The 23,547-nt window shown below is 37.7% G+C and overlaps 1 protein-coding gene across 4 annotated transcripts in view; it reads right to left on the bottom strand.

The window, feature by feature from the left end:
• The window catches only part of LOC150101220 (uncharacterized), a 530,669-nt gene that overhangs the window by 301,650 nt on the left and 205,472 nt on the right, over nucleotides 1-23,547 (bottom strand). For all 4 annotated transcript variants that reach the window (XR_016549128.1, XM_090401188.1, XM_090401189.1 and 1 more), the window contains exon 9: nucleotides 7,763-7,830. Coding sequence is in view for 3 of the 4 variants with exons in the window: in XM_090401188.1 (XP_090257314.1) it covers nucleotides 7,763-7,830 (68 nt within the window). In the remaining variant the exon portion in view is untranslated. The remainder of the gene's footprint in view (nucleotides 1-7,762; nucleotides 7,831-23,547) is intronic.

The following is a 23,547-nucleotide window of genomic DNA, read 5'->3' as shown; positions in this document are numbered from 1 at the left end:
AGGGTGGTAGGAGCGTTTGTGGATGTATCTGCCTCTGTGCATGGGTTTTCTATATACCGTGAAGGAAAATGTACCATTGGGGAGGCGTGTAACTAAGGTGTCTAGGAAGGGTAAGCAATTGTTATTTTCCTTTTCTATCGTGAACTGGATTCTTGGATGTAAGCTGTTTAGGCGACTGAGGAAGGCTTCTGATGTGTCTGGGCCATGAGGCCAAATAGAGAATACATCATCTACATATCTTTGCCAGATGGAAGGTTTGAGAGGGGCTGAGTCTATGGCTCGTTTTTCAAAATCTTCCATATAAAAATTGGCAAGCGGGGGGAAACCCATTGCAGTTCCTTCTATCTGCTTATAGATTTTGTACTTCCAAGAAAAATAACCAGAATAGATGGCAAAGGAAAAGAGATCTAAGATGTCAGAAGGAAAAACGTTTTTTAAGAGTGTTAAGGTATCGATTAAGGGAATAATGGTAAACGATGAGGAGATGTCAAAGCTTACCAATATGTCTGTGTTATTTAAGGTTAAATTTTCTATAAGGGTTTTGAAATGGGTGGAGTTTTTTATATAGGATGTGGAAAGTCCAGTGGGGGGGGGGGCAGAGAGTTTTGACAGTTTGTAGCAAGGTGAGTTAGTGGCATCTACTATAGATCTTAGTGAGGAATTGGATTTGTGGATTTTTGGTAAACCTTATATTGGGGGGGGGGGGGGACAGAATGGTTTGAGTTTTTTCGTGATTTCCGGGGGACAGGAAGGCACTTTTTTAAGTAAGTTTTTTAACTTGTGTTTTTGTGGGGTCGTGTTCCAGCAGGGTGTAGGTAGAGCGATCTCGGAGAATAATCTCCATTTTTCGATTGTATTCCATGGCATTAAGAATGACTGTGGCATTACCCTTATCAGCTCTGGTGATAATGATAAATTACTTTTAGGAGGCAAAGACTGGGCGAGGATGTTAGCGACGTCAAGTCTGATGTTGTTTGCTATCTCCAGTGCTAAGCGACCTGTGGGTTGTATCCATGTCTTGGATACAACCCACAGGATCTCATGGAAAAAAAACACCACAACAAATTCAAAAGAAAAAGATTCTCAGAATTCTTTCTGAGATTCTAAGAAAGTATTCTTAGAATCAGCAGCAACTCTCAGGAATCAACCAAATCTTAACAAATATAGTTGCATTAAGCTTCCTACAATTTGGGAAATGCTTATCACCAGAGGTCCCACTTTACATTCCAGGCCACCTACAACCGCCCTTAGAGGGTGCTCCACCTAGATAGGACTTTAGTGTCTCCCACGTGGCTAGGCTTAGTATTGTTTGTTATTTGTTTTTATGTTACATTAGCTTTTTTTGTAATCACTGAAGATGTCTCATTGACTGAGACGAAATATAGGAAGAATTAAATTCTGTTTTTAATCCTTTCTGAGTGCTGTATACACTCCATTAAGTCTCCAACATGATGTTTTCACAGCACTTAAGCCTCTACACACAGACCATTCTATACACACACATGAAAGGTTGGTAACCTAGAACCATATAGTACTGTATGCAGGCTAAGGGTTAAACAGTCTGAGAAGCATACTGTGCAGACTGAACATGCAACTTTTTTCAATTCCCTTCAGCTGTCTAATGAGCAGGTGGTGTTGGTGCTACTCTCATACTGGGTGATGATAATGACCATCTAAGGATTACAATACATTGCTGAGGCAGATCATGCCTCTTCAAATGTGCTTGCAAATCCTAATGTGCACAGGAAAACACAATTCACCGATGAAGTGAATTGTGTTTTCACAATTTTCACAAGTGAATTTAACTGTGCAACAGTTAAAATAAATTTCTAGTGCTGATTTTCATTATATGTAATGACCAAAACCAGGTGTTCAATGATCATCATAATAGGGGAAAAAAATGCAGCTGTCAGGCCTTTTTGAAAATGTTCCATTATTGGCATGACAACATATGCACTTTCAAGGGGTCATCACATTTTTCCAAAAGATTTTCAATTATCGGAATCAAAACTATTCCAAATGTTGGTCAAGAGATCCTAATCCTTAAAGCACTAGATTGCAATGGCTGATCCAATTCCAGATCCAACAGCCTCATAGGCTATTCGATCTGGGATCACATGAAACATTAGCATACATACAAAGGGCTCAAGTTAATGATAGGGGTGCTCTGCACTAGACAAATTTGGAATGCTACAGAATACATCTGTAACGGCTAATCAATAATCAAGAGAATTATGCAAGCATTACAGTGGATCAAGAAAATAAGTATCCAAGTAAAAGGCAGATATTCTTAATATGGAAAATCACTTGAGTTTTAAAATATTAAGACATTTTATAATTTATGTTTCACAATAATTCTAGTTCTAACAACCTCTATATTTCCATACCAGTTAGAAATGTGATGCAGGTTGATATAATTTTTGGCAAATCCCTTCTGAGTGATCCAGTACAAGTGTTAGTGTTATTACAAAAACACAGCAAATTATATTCTTGTTTAATTCTGTTTCAAAGTGTAAGCAAACAAAGTTTGTGCATGAAGCATTTTCACGACTAGGCTACTTTGTGTGTGTGTATGTGTGTATATATATATATATATATATACCAACATCTTCACATCAATTGCCTTAATATCCCATGATGCAAAACACTTCCTTTTGGATATGCATAATACTATGAATTAAGGGAGGGTCACTATTGAATGTAATACATCTTTTTACTACCTGCATTATAGGAAATTAAGGCAGCTAATGTAAAGTCATAAGCCTCTATATACAAGTAGCCAAGTCATGAAGATACTTCATATGCAAACTTTGTTTGCTTACACTTGGATAAAGGATTAAACAAGAATATAATTTCTTGGCAAATAATTACTTACTTCATAACCAAGTGAGAAAAAAAAACGTTCTATTACTACAACATAGGCATCCCATGGACTGTGAAGATTTACTACACACTAGATTAACCATTATTCATGCAATGCCTATCAACATCATCTTACACAATTTACCCCTATTTGTGTTTCTTCACATCCAAGTGATCTTTGGAGTTATTTGTCCCCACTTTTTTGAATTTCATACTTTTTGAATACATACTTTGAATTTCAACTCTAACAAGGATATCCCCAAATCTCTAGATTCAATTTTTAGTAGTCCACTTCAAATCATGCAATGATCATTTAATACACACCTTATAATCTTTTTATTCTAAAGTGCATAACTTTATATCTTACCATACTAAAATGGCAACCATTATCTGACACTCAAACTGAGAGTCGATTTAAATTATGCAAAAGGATTTCTACACTTGCCTACATTAATTATAACCCTCCCCAGTTAAGCATTGGTGGCAAATAATTGGAGATTTCCCCTCAAAACATTAGTAAGACATGATTATTAATATTAACAAGACATGAATTAAACAAAAGAAACCTAAGTACAGGGCTCAATGGCACATGACTCATCACCTCTTTCTTGCTATCATCCACTCTCTTATCTAAGTCATTTGCTTCATATATGGAGCTTCTATAAGCTCATCAGTATCGATGATATCCTTTGAATGCAAAGACTTGGGTTCAAATCTCAAAGGATGTAAAGACTCTTTATAAGGATTTTTTTCCAACCAAGTCAAGTCAGCCAGTCTCATACACAGGTGGCAGCATTTTTCTCTCCTGAAAACTCATGTTTTTCATCCCCAAAACAAGAAAACCAAACAGAAGAACACACAGAATTTAGAGACACAGTACACTATTTTCATAGCCTTAGTTTTGCTGTAATTTTATAACAGCAGCAGCAGGTTCATCCCAATTATATGAGGGGTTCTGTGAAATATTCCATCAAATGTAAAGCCCAACAACAGCAACATCATGTAATCATTTCCTTTATTCAATTCCTCTATCATTTTACTGGAGAAAGCAATTACTATGACAAAACCTTTCCTCCCCTTCACAATGCTCTATTTCAACAGATTACCATATTTCAATCCACCCATTGCAGAATTCTTATCTTAACCAAGATTTTTAATAGTTTAACAATCACTAATGAGATAATGATTGGTCTGTGATTTGTAGCTGTCTCACAAGATATTTCACTCTCTTGATACCCTACCAGTAATGAAACTTAAATAGTCTGGATAGGGAAAGTCTCTGGTGCTTTCTTTTAACACACATGCAGATATCTTATTCTATTCCAAGACTGTATTGCTCCAGTTCATCTACTTCTATTATCACATCAGCCACTTGCAGCATTATCTTCAAGTGCAGATAACAGTCTCTCTCTGTCAACTATACATATTAATTAAAGTTATCCTTCCAAAATCATTCTTCATTAGAGATTAGCTGAGCAGGTCAAAGGAGATCTCTTTTGACCTCCTCAGCTAATCTCTCATCTAATTTTTCTTTCCTTACAATGATTTCCATTCTTCATGACTCCTCTTTGTACTGTTCCTTAGCCTGCTGATCACTTTTTTTAATTATATACCCTCCACAGCATTTTCCTTTTGTGTGCAAATCCTGTTTAATAATGATACTCATCCATTTCTCACACATACACACCTGATTTACCCTCCTGAACCTGGACTGTGCAATATAATACTGCATTCCTTAAATACTTCTTGATTACTTCCCAAGCAACTGACTTTTTTTTTTAATATATCTGACCCTACAAATGAAAGGTCACAGTATATCAGTGTCATGTATGGGCAAGAGGATAAGGAAAAAGGAGGAAGCAGTTTACATTTTTTTTTTTTTTAAACAAATACAGGTTATTATTATGTGACCCATCCAAGTACTCATCATGGAAAAGCATTCAACTCTACTTCACTGCACACATCTCGCTTAACACTCAATTCTTCAACCACACATGACACTACCTCCATCAACACCAAAGTTGTGTTGCATTCTTTCAGGAAGGCAGAGTGGAGAAGGTCGTTCCAAAGAACAAACGTACATAGAATAAAAGAAGAAAATGAGAAGTGGTTCAGTGAATTACAAGCTGGAGTAGATAGTTAAATATGCAATAAAATATCAATCACATAGCATACTTCCATCTAGATGCTTTTACTCCAATCCTAGAGGTGAAGCCTTTATCAAAAATTTACAGCAATTAACAGCACCTCTTGTTCTTATGATTTTGGAGGAAAGTGGAGGAATAATAGTGGCAGTTTTTAATGCCAAGACATTGTTCCAAGCGGCCTCCTGAGGTACTCATAATCACCAACATTATAATTCCACATGCTGACTCACTTGTAGTAGATGTTTTTACTCCAATCCTAGAGGTGAAGCAGTTATCAAAAATTTACAGCAAATAAAACTGAGAACCTGCCAATCAACAAAGTCACCACCATCACTCCAATATATACTGCAAGATAAGTGTTGAAAAGTCCTGGACCACAGGCCACACTGCTTCCATGACTGTTTGTGTACACCATTAAGATGCTATATTGCACACAATTAAACATGCTGACTCACTTCTAGTGTTAAGACTAGATAACTGCCATCTCTAATTAGTGACAAAGTAGTTATCTAAGTTATGGACAAATCCTCTAATGCCATCACTGAATTCATAACCCAGAGTTTGATCCCTTTGGCTATATACAATTCTTTTGTCCTTAAAATACACTCCATACAGCTAAAAACTGTACACATTCTTCTACAAAATTTAAACACTGACTCATCTTCAATTACAGTCCATCTCCAATCAGTCCTATCACACCTTGGCAACAAAATTCAGAAAAATGCAGCTAAAATCATATGTGGACTAAGGAATGCAACTCCTGGAAAAATAGCAGAATTCAAATCCAACCTTGTTCCTTTAAAAATTAGGTGGCAAGAAAATCTTACCAAATTTGTAGAAAAAAGAGCCAACCTTGCACATCATAGAACAAGTGAACTTCTTAAAAACTGGAAACCAACAAACAGAATAAAGAAAAAATCAACAATGCATAAAATCATAGAAAATAAAATTCCCTTGGATTGTCCAAATAAAATACCTGACTCCCAGCATTTCCTCCAAATCAAGAAAGGAAAAATATAGTTATCAACTCTGAAATAGGGAAACATGAGAAAAAAGTCTAGAAAACCCTGAAATCTTGAGATCATTAGCCCTTTCAAAAATAATGGAATATGGACCTGACTCAATAAAGATCTACACAGATGGCTCCAAAAATCCAAATGGCAATTCTGGGAGTGGCGTACTGATCTATGGCTCTCATCATAATATAGAACTAAAAAGAATAATAGTATTGGATGCAACTCATACCATGCAGAATTAATGGCCATTAACACAGCAATGCAATATTTGGACAAACAAAACCCGAAGGAGTTTATATATATTTTTCACAGATTCCTTAGCAGCTCTTCAAGCTATTAAGAACTGCTACACTAGCTCAAGAAATACTTAGAGACATAGCAAAAAACATAAACAAAAAAAAAGATGAAGTAGCAAAAATGGCCGCAACATCAAGTAATACTACAGACTTTGATCTTTTTACAACCACCCAAAAAGAAAACATAAAAAGAACAATTCTTCAGGACTTGACTCACCACTGGTACTCAGCAGAAAATCCAGGAGCTACCATCAACTCCAAGTTTAATCGCAGTGCCACTACCATGATCCTCAAGTGTGGATCCATGTGGCCTCAAGACTGGCCACACAAGACCAATCAAGTTCAGCAATGGATAAAAGTCTTCCCCACCTGCAAAATCTGTAAGATCAAGGAAGCATCACCAATGTATTTGCTAAACTGTATGAATATTTCCAAATGTGAACTCTATAACAACCAAGAAAAGGTGCTGTATAAAATACATGAACTTGACCTCTATGATCTGGTGTAATAATACCATGGGATAATAAAAAAAAATACCTTGACAACAGACATGCAAACTTAATTTTCTCTCTCTTTTCTTCTTGCAGTGACTTTCAGCATTCACACTACCTATTTTGAATCATTCACAACTACTTCATTTTCCCTCCTTTCATTAGAAGAGCATCATTAACATCTTTAATCTATGTACAAAGAAAATATTTTTTCATCTAATCATCATGCACAATTCTGACAATGGAATCAACATACACTATTATCTCCATTCTCTTCTTACACTATTTCTCTCTCTCTCACTTCCCCTTTCTTAAATGACATGCACATATCCACCAACTCATGCAAGCACAGTACTGAAACTTATAAACTAAATCTGACAAATTACACAGTACTACTGCTAATTATCAAACAAAGTATATCTTATTTTCTACAACCACATTGTGACAACCTTCACTCAGAAATCATCTAAAAGGTCCAGATAGTTAAATATACAATAAAATATCAATCACATAGCATACTTCCATCTAGATGCCTTTACTCCAATCCTTTACAGCAAGTGAAACTGAGAACCTGCCATCAATCAACAAAGTCGCCACCATCACTCCGATATATACTGCAAGATAAGTGTTGAAAAGTCCTAGACCACACTGCTTCCATGACTGTGTGTGTGTGTGTGTGTGTGTGTGTGTGTGTGTGTGTGTGTGTGTGTGTGTGTGTGTGTGTGTGTGTACACCATTAAGATGCTATATTGCACACAAAAGCACTTTTGGAATCATGGTCTAACTGTCAGAGAAACAAGAGTAAGAATGTATGAAACAGTTTTATCAAGTAATTTTATGCTTTCCCCTCATATATGTTGATTAGGATTTAAAGTGCTTGAACATTATGCTTGTCAAATTTATGCAGTTAACTTAAAAGCAACTGCAGAAGCTTCTATTTCAAAACTCACCCTTGCTGCATTTCTTCTTTTGTAAAACTAGCTGCTTCATCTCCTAGTTCATGTAAATACATACAATCCTGAAACCATTAAGAATTACATTAGTACAATATGAATCATAGTTATTATGGACTAAATTTAATATCTGTTTACAAGGAACTAAAGAGTTTAATTTGCTTGTAATGATCATAATGGTTATACTGATTTTAAGTAGTTAAATGCATGCTACTATCCTATTTTTTAAATAGGATTCCCAGCACTGTAACATGGTTTTATTTCTTTAAGTGAGGTAAGCAATACACTTAGAATATAGTACTAGGCTTATTGTATTGAAGTTGAGATGACAAAATGATAATCTCACAATTATATGACCACAGTAGAAAAAAAATTTGCTGATAACATTTGAGTAGTAAGATAACTGAAGGTACAATTAAATGGCAATGTACCAGAAGTTGGTCAACACTATTGAAACTTACGATTAACCAACCATGAATGGATTAAACATCAAAACTAACCCCATTCATTGGTTAGTTTTGATGATAAATCATACTGAAGAAATACTAATGCATTTTTTTTTAATGCTGTATGGTGATGATATACACTATCTACCAATAATTGTCTGGACACCCCCTGTTATTTGAAGTTATGGAACATTCCAGGTTTGATAATAACATAAAAACCAGCATACAGATAGAAAGAAGCAGTATTTCATCATAGCAGCTGAATACAGGTGGTTATAGCAACATGGCATGAACTCAGTGACTTCGAGAGAGGTGTCATCGTGGGCTGTCACATTGGTGGCATGTCCATGTGCCATTGCCGCTCAAACTGGAGCATCCAAAATCAATGTTTGGTGATGTGATCGACAAATGGAGATGTTCTGGCATCACTAGTGTAGAAAAAAAAACATCCAAAGCAGCCACCAAAAATGATTGACAGGGACAGAAGGGTGTTAAAATGGGTGGAATGCAAAAACCGGCTACAATTGGCACAGACCACCCGTGATGAGTTCCAGACCACCAGTAACACCATGGTGAGCACTAATACCATACGAAAAGAACTCCATTTACTGGGTTTCCAGGGAAGAGCAGCAGCACACAAACCAAACATCACAACGAACAAGGTGGCTCATCTGGCCTGGTGCAAACATGTAAACTGGACAATTGATCAGTGGAAAACAGTATTCTGGAGCGATGAATCAAGGTTCACCTGTTTCCAGTCTGAAGGCAGGGTGTGGTGTGGAGACAGTCTGGTGAACATTTGTTACCACAGTGTGTTGTACCCACTGTAAAGTTTGGTGGTGGAGAAGTAATGGTGTGGTGTACATTCCGCTGGTTTCGAGTGAGACCACTGGTCATTTTCCGTGGTTTCATGAAGGCAGCTTGATATTTTGGATAATCAGGTGATGCCTACACTGTAGAGTTTTCATGGAATAGACCTGTGTCACTATCAAGAGGGCAATGTCCCATGCCACAAAGCTGCAGCTGTTATGGAATGGTATGAAGAGATGGGTATTAAATGACTGCCCTGGCCTGCAGAGTCCTGACCTCAACCCAGTCGAACACCTGTGAGATGAATTGGAGTGGCGATTGAGGTCCAGAGCAGCATGTCTTAGATCTGTTGCTGAACTTAATGCTGCTTTGATGGAGGAATGTAGACAAATTCCACCTGCCTGCCACACATTGGTGGAAAGCCTCTTTCAAAGAGTGCAGGAGGTAATCAAAGCCAAATGTGAACATTTCACCTGCTAGTATCAATTGTAAATTACTAAAGTGTTCAGACAATTATTGGTAGACAGTGTATGTTGACGTGAGTGTTTTGTCTGAGCTGGTACTAAAATGTGGTAAAACTTTGCTGTCAAAAGACAGCAAAGTAGCTAAGTAGGAATAAGATGGTAGGCAGTAGAGGATTATAGTCAGGATTATAGACAGAAAATATGTGACAAAGAAATACTGGTGACACAGTATAGTAGCAAGACTTTGAATGTTTGAGAATTAACAGTTCAGAAGTGAAAATTAGCCTACAATGTTTGGTTTAGGGTTGAGTCAAATATCTGATATGTCTGTCAAATGAATATTTGACTGGTTCATTTGTTTTGTACATAAACAGGAAGCACAAATTTATAATGGAGAAAAAGATAAATGCAGGCAAAGTTCCAAAAGAATATAAAGATCTAAAAATAATTATATTGCAAGACAGAGGTTCCAAAACAGAGGTAGACCAGTCAGTATCATAGAAATGGTTAAGGTAGTAAAGATGATGGTCAAAGGCAGAATTCAAGAATGGGTAAATAGGAATATGATACAATAGGGGAAAATAACAAGCCTTGGCTACATAATGTACTCAAAAACTACTTAAAGACATTGGGAAAAATTCTGCATAGAAATCTGGTATGTAAATTGAAGAAAATGGACATGGATATGAAGCTAGTGACAAGAATAAGAGAGTGGTAGACATATTAAATAGTATATGGAGGAATATTATCAAGGAGAAGACAGTGCTACACTGCTCTGTATTTGGGTTGCTTCTGTTTAAAGTACTTTGCACATTAACGATAGAGGAAATGACATGCTGTGAAATATCCATGTTTGCCTGTAATGAAAAAATGAGTAAAGCAAGAGATGCTGCAGTATGGTAATACAATGCAAAGATTCTGCAGAATGCACTCAGATATTACAAAAGTGGGCAAAATAGTTCCGAGTATCACTTGGATGTTGAACACACTAAAAAGCAGAGACAAGCATTATCCCCTCCCCCTCTTTATAATGCTGTGATTATGACTGCATTCTACTGTACACAGATTTAGCTGCATGAGTTTTTTTTTTGTTTTTTTTTAAGGGGGGGGGGGGAGGGATGAGGAAGTCATGGAGAGGATCCAGATTTGGTTGGTTGATTTATGATTATTATTGCAAGAACAACAAAGGTCATATTGCACCATAGCAAAGGTTACAGTAATACATAAATAGCCAAAGACTAACTAGTAAACAATATGCATATACAAAAACCAAGCCAAGCAATGCAGTATAATACATATAAATAAAATTACAGCAAAGGTTACAACAGTACATAAACAGTCAAGGAGAAATTAGTAAACAATATGCATGCACAAAAATTAAGTTTAACTATGTAGTATCTACATATAAACAAAATTATAGCAATACAAAAAGGCCACAGCAGTACATAAGTAGTCAAAAATAAACTAGTAAATAATATGTATGTACAAAATAAAATTAAACAATATAGTATCTACATGTAAATAAAATTACAGCAGTACATAAGCAGTCAAAGAGAAATGAGTAAATAATACGTACGTACAAAAATTAAGTGATGCAGTATCAACATATAAACAAAATTATTAGTCCAATGTATTCGTACAAATTAATTATTTGTATAAGGTTAAAAACATCATGCAATCTGTCCGAGTCTGATAACATCTGCCTGAGTGTATAATGGCTTCGCTAGATATGTAAAAAATTTCATTCCTTTCTTGTGTAAAGTGCTGGCACTCCATGGGAGTGTCATCTACCCTCATAAATATATAAGATGACTGTGACCTATAAAGGGCATAGCAAAAACAACTTCCTCCCTTCTCTCTCTTTTTTTTTTTTTGTTGACTGGAATGCCAATGCTTGCTGCCATTGAGCAATTAACTTTAATCTTATAAACTGTCTGTATTTTCTCTTTCTCCACATACTGTCAAAGTATGTGGAGAAAGTAGCCACTGCATCTGCAGTCTCATTTCTCTTATTTCCAATGTGGCTGGAAATGCAGCACAACTGAACATCAAAATTAAGATTTTTCGTTTTGTACAATAGGTATAACACCTCATACAGCATTGGATGTCGATTATACACAGGAGAGGAGATAGCCTGTAAAGAGCTCAATGAGCATATATAAATTACACTTTTGGTAGCGGTTTTCTTTTATGTGCACAAGTGATGCTGAATGGCATGTAACTCTGCTGTAGAATTACTGAGATCAAATGAAAATGGTCAAAGATTGTAATGTCAAGAAACAGCAGCACAGAAAACACAGGTATCAGTTCTTGAGTGGGCTGCTCTGTGTACATTAAACAATTTCAGGTAGACTGATGATGGAGTATGGGACTTCTGTAGTTGACAAAGTGAGAGGTTGCAAGATGGAGTGCAAACCTGCCATGGAGGGATGCTCTCCATGGCAGGTTTGCCATGGAGAGCATCCCTCCATGGTACCCAAATTTTGGTACAAGCAATGTTGTCAACGTTCAGACTGACAGCTTGCATAGTCTTTAACATGCATACCAAATGGACATATGGCAGTCTGACGTGCGGGATACTGAGCTTCCCAACACAGAGAAAAGAGACTAATCCATGTGGGATGATCTGGAAGAGACTATCTATATATACATGTTTTATCATTTCATAATGGATGTCATCAGGTCCTACTGCACTAGGGTAAGACAGTAAAAGAGTTCTTTTCAGTTCCTCCTTAACAAATGGCTGATTGTATGGCTCAAGTCCATTGATAGAAAAATGTAGCCTTTGTTTCTCTTGCTGGTCTTTCAATATTAAAAATTCAGGAGGATATGGAGCTGTTGCAGAGATTCTGACAAAATTTTCTCCCAAAGCGTCTGCAATAGCTTTGAGATTAGCAATAACACTTCCATTATGATCTAAGGTAAACAAATGATATGTTCTATATCTACCTTTCGTTTTCCAGATTTTATTCCATAAAATTTTTGCACTTGTCATTTGATTAACTGATAGCCAGCCTGGCTGGCCGAGTGATTAGTGTATCCACTCCCCAGCCAAAAGATTGTGGGTTTGAATTCCGCAGTGGGCATGGATGTTTGTGATTGTCTGCGGAAATACTAGTGGTGGTGGTGGTGGTGGTGGTTGGCGACAGATGGAGTTGGTGTAGTTGCGGTCAGTTGGTGGATTGAGAGTGGTGGAGACAGAGTAGATGTCCTTCCTCGACAGGTCTTTGGACTACCTAGAAGTGATAAATAATAATTCTATTCTTGAGAGACACTTGCGACATGAAATTAAGAATTATCAACACGTTAGCACAAGAATATTTTAATATTTGCCAAATATTTCAAAAAACAAACAAAAAAAAATTGCCCTCAACCTTCCTTTTGGGTTAGATATAGCAACGACAATTTTTCAGTGTGGTCTCACAACAGATTCCTTACCTTCCTTTTTAGCCAAAATCAATTCTCTATACCCTCGTATCAAGTTTATCATGGAGATTGAAAAAGACACGTTATCCTTTTTAGACATCCTTCTCATCCGCTCACCTTCAGGTATTCTGACAACAACAGTTTACAGAAAACCCACTTTTACGTTCTCAAACAATCTGCTCATCACCCTTATCAAAAAACAGGAATCATAAAATGCTTAATTCAACGAGCTAGAACTAATTGCTCAATTCCCCACGAATTACAGAAAGAACTTTCAATTATCAAACATCACATGAAATTAAATGGCTTCTCCGAAAAGACTACACAACATCTGTTCAATTCCTACAATCCAATCCAGAACAATAAAGAATCAATATGTCAAGTTCCAATTCCATATATTTCCGCAATTTCAGAACTAATTTCAAGAATTCTGAAGAAATATGATTTAACAACCACTATTAATAAAATATCCAGCTACTTCCCCTCTTCTAAAGATGAACGTTCAACTATGTTGCTGCTTTGTGTATATTAAGTTCCGTGTGACTGCAATCTGTCATACTTTGGACAAACCAGATGCTCTATAGAAAAAAGAATACAAGAACATCAATCGTACATTCTTCACAACAAATCCGATGTCTGGATTGGTGCAACACAGGATAGAGACAAGCCACAACATTCTCTGGTCCAGGACTTACCTTCTACACAGATGTTGCTATAAATTCAAAACGCCTATTCAAAGAGAGTGCTGAGTTATTGATTGCCTATCCTTGTCAAAAATATGGGAAAGTTTAATCCGGATAACACACTAAGTTTTTTTTTTTTTGTAATGTTATCTTTAATTGAATTTATAAAGTAGGATTGTTGTACATGAAATAGTGAATTGATACCTATAATTTATTCATCACTGATGAAATTTACCTCTCTTTAGTGCTTAGCAATGTAACATCACGTGGCTCGTTCTACTTTTGAATGATCAACTGCACAATTGATCATTCAAAAAACTGTTCCTATCAAGTCACTGATGATAGTCTGTTAATTTCAGACTGAAATATTTGGCAAATATTAAAATATTTTTGTGCTAACGTGTTGATAATTCTTAATAATAACTGATAAGGTAAAAGGGATCCAAGATGGTTTTTGACTCCAACATCTCACATAATGTGCTTTGGCCCAAGCATGCTAAAAAGCTATTAAGTGATGCGGTGGGGTACATACAAACCACAACCCAATTAGGAAGGGTGAGTGGGGGCAGCAGCTGCAAGAGGAACTTCCAATGGTCATGATCCTCTGCCACCAAGCTCAGGTATCCTGGTGAGATTTCCAAACATGTCTATCCAAGGTTTTGGATATAACCTATCCGGTGAGTCCTTGGCCTTCCACACTCTGGCTTGGCAAAGAGGGCCTGCTGAGGGAGCCTCTCTCGTAGCATTCTGACCAGGTGCCCGTACCAATGCAACTGTGATCTCTCAACACAGAGAAGCAGCAGTTGAGTATTGAGGGTTTCCTGAATTGCAGAGCTTCTGACTCTGTCGAGTCTTGTCAGCCCTGCAACCCCTCGAAGGAACCTCATTTCAAAGAATGTGGACACGACTTGGATTCGTGTCCACATTCTTTCGGTCATTACCCAACTCTCATGACCATAGGTGAGGATGGGGACATAGACTGTATTGAAGACAGCCAGCTTTGCCTTCTGGCTTAACTCCCGCTTCAATACTACCGAATGGCCAAGCTCCTGCAATATTGCGCTTGCTGAGCCAATTCAAGTATCTAACTCTACGTCCCACTTTCCATCACTCGTGAATATGGACCCAAGGTATTTAAACTTCTCCAACTGCCTCAGTGGGACTCCACTTACATGTAGAGTGCACCAAGATGGTTGTCTTGAGATCACAAATGTTTCAGTTCTGACTACACCGATCTTCATTCTGGCTTCTGAACAAACAGCTACAAACCTATCCAGGTCTGCTGGAGGATGTCTGGCGAAGAGCTAAGCAGAACTAGGTCATCTGCAAAAAACAGACATCCAATGCAACATCTTCCATTTCTGACACACTCACTGCTTTGGCTGCACCTATCAATCCAATCCATAAATATTATGAAAAGGAGGGGTGACAGAACACACCCTTGGCAGAGGCCAACAGACTGTGAAAGGTTCAGATTTTGTGCTGTTTACCCTGACACAAAACTCTGGGCATTCATACAGGGACTTGATAGCAGCTAATAGTTGACAACCACTCCATACCCCTGTACTACTTGCCAAAACTTATCCCGAGGAACCCAGTCATATGCCTTCTCCAAGTCTACAAAACATGTGTAGACATTCTTGGCATATTCCCAAGATTTCTCAAAGACTTGCCTTAAAGTGAAGATTTAGTTAGTTGTGCTTCTACCAGGATGAAAGCCACATTGTTCTTTCTGGAACTTTGACTCAACTATGCTCCTGCACCTTCTTCCCAAGCACCTAGCACACACTTTCCCAGGCAAGCTGAGCAGAGAGATGTCACGATAGTTGCTGCAATCCCCCTGGTCTTCCTTCTTGAAGACTAGTATTATTATGCCTGTCTGCCATTGCTTTGATGCTTGCTCAGATATCCAAGCAGCCTGACACACTCAAGTCAGCCAGAGAACACCGTCTCGATTTAAGGCTTTTGGCATTTCGGGCCGAATTTCATCATCACCAGCAGTCTTGCCCAATTTTAGCAATTTTATTGCTAAATGGACCTCTTCTGCTGTGAGACTAGTCATTGCCCCGATCTGCACCTCTTGAATGTCCACAACTGCTGGTCCACCTGGGTTAAGAAGGCTCTCAAAGTATTCCCTCCATCTGTGGAGGATATCCTTCTTTGTTGTTAAAAGTGCACCATCAGAGGCCTTAATTGCCCTTGCTGTGCACGATTTCCTCCCTCGAAGGCAGATGGTCTGCCAGAATACTTTGTTTGCATTTGCATAGGATGAGTCTAATCTTTCTCCAAAGGATTCCCAAGCCTTCTGCTTTGCTGTCTTTACTGCCTCAGCAGCAGCTTTTCACACCTCAGCATACCGGAAACACATCTCTGGTGACCTGACCCTAAGCCATGTAAGGTAGGCCTCCTTTTTTGCCCGGAGAGCTTGTTGGACTTCTTGGTAGGGTATGTATGAAATATATCCCATGCTCTGCATTGATCTTCTTTGGCTGTCTAGCATTCTGGATTCCACCAAGGCTTTGGATAGTAGAAATTGAGATGATATTCTTGGAATGGAGCTGTTCCTGCCTGGACAATGCAATCTGTTACATACCATACTGCTTCACTGATAGGTGTTTGACAGTGTCAGCATTGAATTTTACAAGATGGGAAAAGTGTTCCAGTCAGCCTGGTCCATATGAGCATTCGAGTAGAGAAACATGGTTCCAGTGAAGACATTGTGCAAAGAACAGGAAAGTGATCACTACCATATATGTTCGAGTTGTATCAGGATGTGCTTCACACTTCTGAATACCTGATCTTTAAGCTCTGAACATAACTCCTCATCAGAAACAGCAAGGAGATCCCATTCTAGTATCACTCCTCTATAAGAATTGAGGAATGTTGCTGACATGATGTTTCCACAAGGATATCACCAGAACATAATTTCTTAACAGTTTTGGGAGGTCCTTTTAGTCCTTCAAAACCCTTTTGAATAAAAAACGGTGAAATCTTGCCTACTGGCTTTTCACCTATTTCACAAATGATCAAAAACACTGGTACATTTATACTACCATCATATATCTTTTGCTTCTTACTTCTGTTACCAAATGCTGTATCTATGGTATCACTACTTGGTTGAGACTTTGTTAGAGCCTCTGAAACATTTGTGGATGAAGAATTAATGCTCAAGGAGTTTTTGGCATAGTGCCAGAGCTCTCCACACCACCTTGCATGGCAAATACAGCAGCAGGGTATTGGATCCCAGTGATGGTGGTCTGGAAGAAAGGATAGTGAAAAAAAACTCAGGAGAAGTAGAGCAAAAAATATGGGAAGTAAAGAAAAAGAGGAAGAATCAAAAGGGCCAGTACCATCACTGGGAGGATCCATAGGCAAGCAACAAAGATGCTGACAGGTCTACAGAATACTCACTATGAGGAATAAAATTGGTTGGTAGGCAGAAAAGAGGAGATATGATAGACATGTAAGTTAAAGGAGTTTTATAAAGCAGAGAGAATAAAGAGAGACAAAAGGAGAAACTCGTGGTATAGTTGAAAGGGTGTGAGGACAAGATTTTTTGCTTGGAAAATGGAGTGGAATAGGTAGCCAAAACCAGTTATGAGTGTTCTGTCTCTTAGAGTTCAAGAAATATCATAGGGTATTGTATGAATAATGGTTAGCATGGGTAGCTTGCAATAAAGAACTGGACAGCTTAGATACCATATAAGAGTCATTTCAAAAGTTTATACACTGTATTTTGCTGTAAAACTAAACATTTCTTTAACAAAATACATTTACAGGCATTCCAACATACGACTGATGCCTGACATTTCAGTAAGTCTTGTATTCCTGTCAAGCAAACCTTTTTTGTTGATGTGCTTGATAAGCCAGGTTACTAAAGAAGAAACCTCATCAAATCATAGGACTGTTTTCTTAAGGAGTGTTTTATTTTTAAATTTATTTTCCAACTTATGGAACAGATCAAAGTCTAGAGCAGTGTTTCTCAACCTGTGGTCTGCATACCACAGGTGGTCCACGACGATGGGACAGGTGGTCTGCAGGGAGACTTAAATTAATTAAATATATATTTTTAATTATCCAAACAAAACAAATTAAAATTGATAGCATCAGAATGTTCAAAGGCAGAAGCAATAAAACTGTACTGTTCTTCACTTCACCCTGCTATTATTTGTCATTCTGCTGCTGAATGATGAATAATAAAAGAGGGATGACGTGAACAGCAATATAGTTTTATTGCTTCCGCCTTCCATTGCTGTTTTGTCAGATTTGAAGTGAACATGCATTACCCACATTACAACCAATTGCTTGTTGTTTACTGATTTTTATTATTGAAGGTTTCCCTCCTTCAACCAAGGCTCAGTATATCTTCAGAAGTGCTAAGTGATACTTGGACAAAGTGTGTTGTGAGTTAACCCCAGTATTTATATATATTTATATAAATGTTTATAAAAATATTTATATATATTTTTTGGAAACTTTTTTAATAATGGAAAAGTGGCTTAGAACTAGGATTTGAAAAGAAGAACAAATGAAACAGGTGATGCTAACCCTAATTGTGATACACGTGTTGTAACGGTGAGTAAATCTGATACTATTAAAGTAGAAGAAACAAGCAGTTCAAAGAAAAAATACAGCAGGAAATATAACAGTTTATATTTGCTATTTGGGTTTACTTGGTGTGGAGATGAAAGTGAACAGAAACCTCACTGCGTTTTATGTTATGAAGTGTTGCCGAACAAGTGCATGAAATCTGCGAAACTCCGACGATATTTACAAACTAAACATAGTGATGTGAAAAATAAGCCAATTGAATTTTTTCAGCGACACTTAGGGACATTAAATCATGGGAAAGATACGGGTTCCATTAATAGCAAGGCACTGGAAGCATCCTATCTCTTAAGTTTGCCCATAGCAAAAACAGGAAGCCTCATTTTATCTGGGAAAATTTGTTACTTCCAGTTATAAAAGATTTGGTAAAAATTTATGTTTGGCAACAAGTTACTAAAAGATGTTGATCTCATTCCTCTTTCAAATGACACTGTCAGTCGCAGAATTAATGATATGGCAGGTGACGTAGAATCTCAGTTAGTTGAAAGAGTTAAGAAGAGTTCTTATGAGTTAAAATAGACGAGACTACTGATGTTACAAATGATGAGCAGTTAATATGCTATGTAAGATATGAATATGATAACAACATTCATGATGTCCTGTTTTGTAGAACCTTGCCATCCCGAACAAACTGGAGAAGAAATATTTCAGACACTCAATAATTACATAATACACCAAAGGATCTAGTGGGAAAAATGTATAGGCTTCTGTTCGGATTGGCTCACGCCCTTATAGGCAGGCATAGTGGGGTTGTTTCTATGGTCAAGGAAGTAGCTCCGGATATGAATTGGAAACATTGTTTCATACAAAGGGAAATGTTAGCCTCCAAAGGAATATCACCAGAATTTAAAACTGTGCTATACAACTGTAAAGCTTGTTAATTTTATTAAAGCTCGACCGTTAAATAACAGGTTATTTTCAGTACTCTATGATGTAATGGGCAGTGATTATATACAACTTTTGCTTCATTCTGAAATTCGCTGGCTTTCCAGGGATAGGGTTATTTCAATTAAGGCACGAAGTTTTATTATTTGTAAATATATGCAATTCTGATTTTGCATCACTCCTTGTTGATGAATCATTGTTATCAACACTATCCCATCTTTCAGACATTTTTTCGAAATTAAATGAACTAAATTTCCCCTTCAGGAAAATTCTTTAACTGTTCTTGATGCCTACGACAAAATAAAGGCATCAAGAAAAAACTGGTTTTATGGATAATTATGTAAAAGACAGACAGTTTGCACCTTTTCCAACATTGGAATCCTTTTTAGTAGAAAATGATATTTTTGTTGATTCTGAGTTTCTGGAAAAAGTTTGTGACCACCTCAAAAATCTGAAACAGAATTTTGAAACATATTTTCCGAATAACTTTTATAAGAAATTTCTGTGGGTTCGTGATCCATTTCAGGCTTGCAGTCACGAGAACGACTTTTCGTTATCGTAAAAAGTACAGTTAACTGAGCTTTCAAGTGGCGGTGGACTACGATGCAATTTCGTGATCTTGGTTTGGCTCGATTTTGGATCTCGCCTTCAGTGAATTTCATTTCCCAAATTATCTGAAGAAGCACTGAAAATCATCATGCAGTTTTCTACAACCTATCTTTGTTAGAAAGGATTTTCATCGCTCCTTCAAATAAAAACAAAATACAGATCTCGTCTTAGTGTGTGCCAATCTTTGAATGAAGTTGACCAATATTGAGTCAGATATCCAGCAATTCTGCAAGGGCTGAGAAGCTCAACCATCTCCTTAAAAGTAAGTAGTAAGATAATTATATCATATTATTTATTCGTTTAATAAAAATTAAAACTTTTTTTCAATGATGATACACATTTAATTCCAATTTAATTAATTGCAGAGAACCGATCAGGGCTTCTGACCTAACGTCCAATCCTCACCTTCTCGTTGTGCACCCGGTTGGGTATCTACCTGAATACTGAACGAATGAGTATGGGCTGGCAATTTGGGATTTAGCAGACTAAATTGTATTCTTATTGGCTTAAACCAATATACAAAATGATGGTACCACATGACAAAATTTCATGCCGGCTGGGGAATCGCCCAGTTAAACAGGGCCCCCGTTGTTTTCACCACGGAACCAGGGCAAACAGCGAAAAGTCAGCTACTGGAACAAATCTGAAAGCACACCCCAACTTAACATCACCAGAGTTAAAGATCGGTACTATCAACATAAGAAGCCTGAATGGCAAAGAAATGAAGCTAACTGAGGAATTAGATAAATACCAGATCGACATAATAGGGGTAACTAAAACAAAAAAGACAAAAACTGGTGAGATCCTTCTGAGCAATAAATACAAAATGTTATATTCAGGCAATGACAATCAAGGAAAAGAAGGAGTAGCCATAGTATTCAACACAAAATACGAGGCTAATCGTCTTGAATGGTAGGCAGTCTCAAGTAGAGTGATGTGGGCAAATATCAGAATGGGGAATTGGACAATGAGACTTATTTGTGGCTATGGTCCCACAGAAGGTTCTACTAAGGTAGAAGTAGTGGAATTTTTTGATGCTTTAGAGAAAGCAACTGACACAACGAAAAAGGAAAAGTTGGTCCTTGTTGGGGATCTAAATAGCAGAGTAGGAAATGATTGTGAGACATACAAAAATATTTTGGGAAAATTTGGAGAAAAGAGCAAAGCTAATAATAATGGCAAATACCTGTTGGATTTCTGCTCAGGACATGGACTGGTTATTACTAACACCATGTTCCAACATAAAAATGTGCACAAATTCACATGAAAAGAAGAGGCAAGGAATAAGAAAAGTCTCAATGACTATGTTATTGTTGATAGTGATGTTTTCTCCCTGGTGCAGGACACCAGAGTGTACAGAGGATTTGAAATTGGCAGTGATCAGTATTTAGTCTTGAGCAGGATAAAATTGAATTGCGCAATGAAAAGAATAACATTAAGAAAGTTTTAAAGCGAATAAAAGTTGAGCAGCTTTCAGATGTGAACTGTAGACTAAAATACACAAAGATTATTGACAAAAAAATGAAAGAGTTTGAGAACAGGAACCAAACCTTGGAGATTAAGTGACAAGCCTTGAAGAAAACTCTGACTGATTCAGCCAGAGAGGCATGTGGTGAAGTTGTCTGCAAGGATACAAAAATTAGAACTCCATAGTTGACACAAGAAGTTAAAGAGACGGTGAAGGAAAAGAAGAAAGCATATCAAAAGTTCCTGGAAAATAAGTCAGCTTGTGCCTTAGAGAATACAGAGACAAATGTAAGAAAGCTAAACACTGTGTAAAACTGGCTAAACAAAAGTCATGGGAGGACTTTGGCAAGAACATAGAAAATAAATATCAAGAAGGTGGCAAGATATTCTGGAGGTTGTTGAAGAAGCTCAGAAATTATTATTATCATTCAGGCCTCCATGGAGTCACGAGACTCATCGTGAGAGGTCCTTCCTAGGAAACACAAAGTCTATCAGGCCACTCCTTAAACTCATTGACCGTTCTTGCTCTCACCACTCTATCAGGCAATGCATTCCACAGTTCCCTCCATTCAAAGAAACCAACTACTCACCCTCTTCCTCACGGCTTCCTTTCCTACTTTCTAGGGATGGCCCCCTTGTCATTGCTCCTTCCCACTGCTCCACCAAGTGAAAGAACTCTCCAGTGTCAACCCTGTAGCTGCCTCTCAACAGTTTAAAAGTCTCGATGATATCACCTCTCCTTCCATCCACCAAACCCTGCAGTTCACATTCCCTCAGCCAATCCCTCATAACTAACATTGTACAGTTCTTAAACCATCTTTGTTATCAGCCTCTGCACCCTCTCCACAGTTAATTTATCCCCTTCAAATCCTGGGGACCAAATTCGAGAACAATAGTCTAAGTGTGGTCTGATCAGGATCTTATACAACAGAATGATTACTCTTCTATCTCTGCAGTTCAGCCTCCTTCTGGGTTAACTTCACCACCTTTGCAATATACCCCCGAATTTCAGTTTTCTATCGATAATCACCCGTAGATCACGTTTCCCCTACTTCCTCCAGTACAATTCTTCCAATCGAGTATGCAGCCTCCAATCAATGTATCCCAAACTTCAAGACTCGTATTTTGCTGCATTAAACCGACAACCCTATTCATTTACCCATCTATCTAGTTTATTCAAATCCTCTTGCATCGCCACCACATCTGTACTATTACTAATAACCCTACCCAGCTTCACATCATCTGCAAACAACTAAATATCCCCTTGCAATCCATTGACAATTTAATTCCATTGACAGTTTTGCCCATTTATCCCCATTAATGGTTAAACAATACAGGTCACAGTACGGAGCCCTGTGGAACCCCACTTGTAACCTTTTGCTTTCTTGATATTGTCCCACCATACACAACTCTCTGATACCTTTCAGACAGTTAATCCTTAATCCAGTTGACTAACCTGACATCTAAACTCGTGTGCTGTAACTTAAATATCAGCTTATGTTGCACTCTGTCAAATGCCTTTGCAAAATCCAAAAAAAAAATGGCAGTGCATGCCTTTTCCTCATTAACTGCTCTTGTTACTTTATTATAAAAGGCTAGCATATTACTTAAGCAAGGTGCCCCTTAACAAGCCATGTTGATTCTCACAGATAACATTACCCTCATCTGCCCAATGCTGTATTATAGTTCCTCACTAATTTCTCCACAACCTGAACAACTACTGATGACACAAACTGGCCTATAATTAGACACTTCCAGCCTGCTATCTCCCTTATGCAATGGTACTATCTTCCCTTCCTTCCATTCCTTGGGTAACTTTCCCATAGCCAGACTTTCATTGAAAAGCCAGGTCAAAGGAGCTGTCAGTTCTTTAGCACATCCTCTCAAAACCCGTAGTGAAATACCATCCAGTCTCACTGCTTTACTGACATGCAGAGTACTCAGTATTTGGAACACACTCCTCTTGCACCTCTAAACTTCAAACCTGCCCTACCCCTCTATTACTAATGAAATACTCCAATAAAGGGCTCATTGAACAACTTCACTATGTCCTCTACTTCACTCACTCTATTCCCATTTTTATCCCACAATGTCATTCTTCCACAATCATTTCTCCTCCTACTGGCCACATAGCTAAAAAATTCCCTAGGATTTTCTTTGGATCTTAATGCCAATCTCTTCTCATATTCCAGTTTTGCCTTCCTCACCATACTAGTCACACTCCTGGCCTGAGTCTTATATTCTTCATGTATCTGCTCTCCATCCCTCTCCTTATATCTCTTCCATAATCTCTTTTTCACCTGCAGTTGCTGTTTGATATTGTCATCCACTTTACACCAAATTATGTCCAATTCTTCGCTCATCAAATACAGCTTACTATTGCT

Source organism: Typopeltis vanoorti, chromosome 12, assembly GCF_054136105.1.
Source record: "Typopeltis vanoorti isolate ZY-2024b chromosome 12, IOZ_Tvanoo_1.0, whole genome shotgun sequence".
Taxonomy (NCBI): Eukaryota; Metazoa; Arthropoda; class Arachnida; order Uropygi; family Thelyphonidae; genus Typopeltis; species Typopeltis vanoorti.
This window is presented reverse-complemented; position numbering and strand designations above follow the sequence as displayed.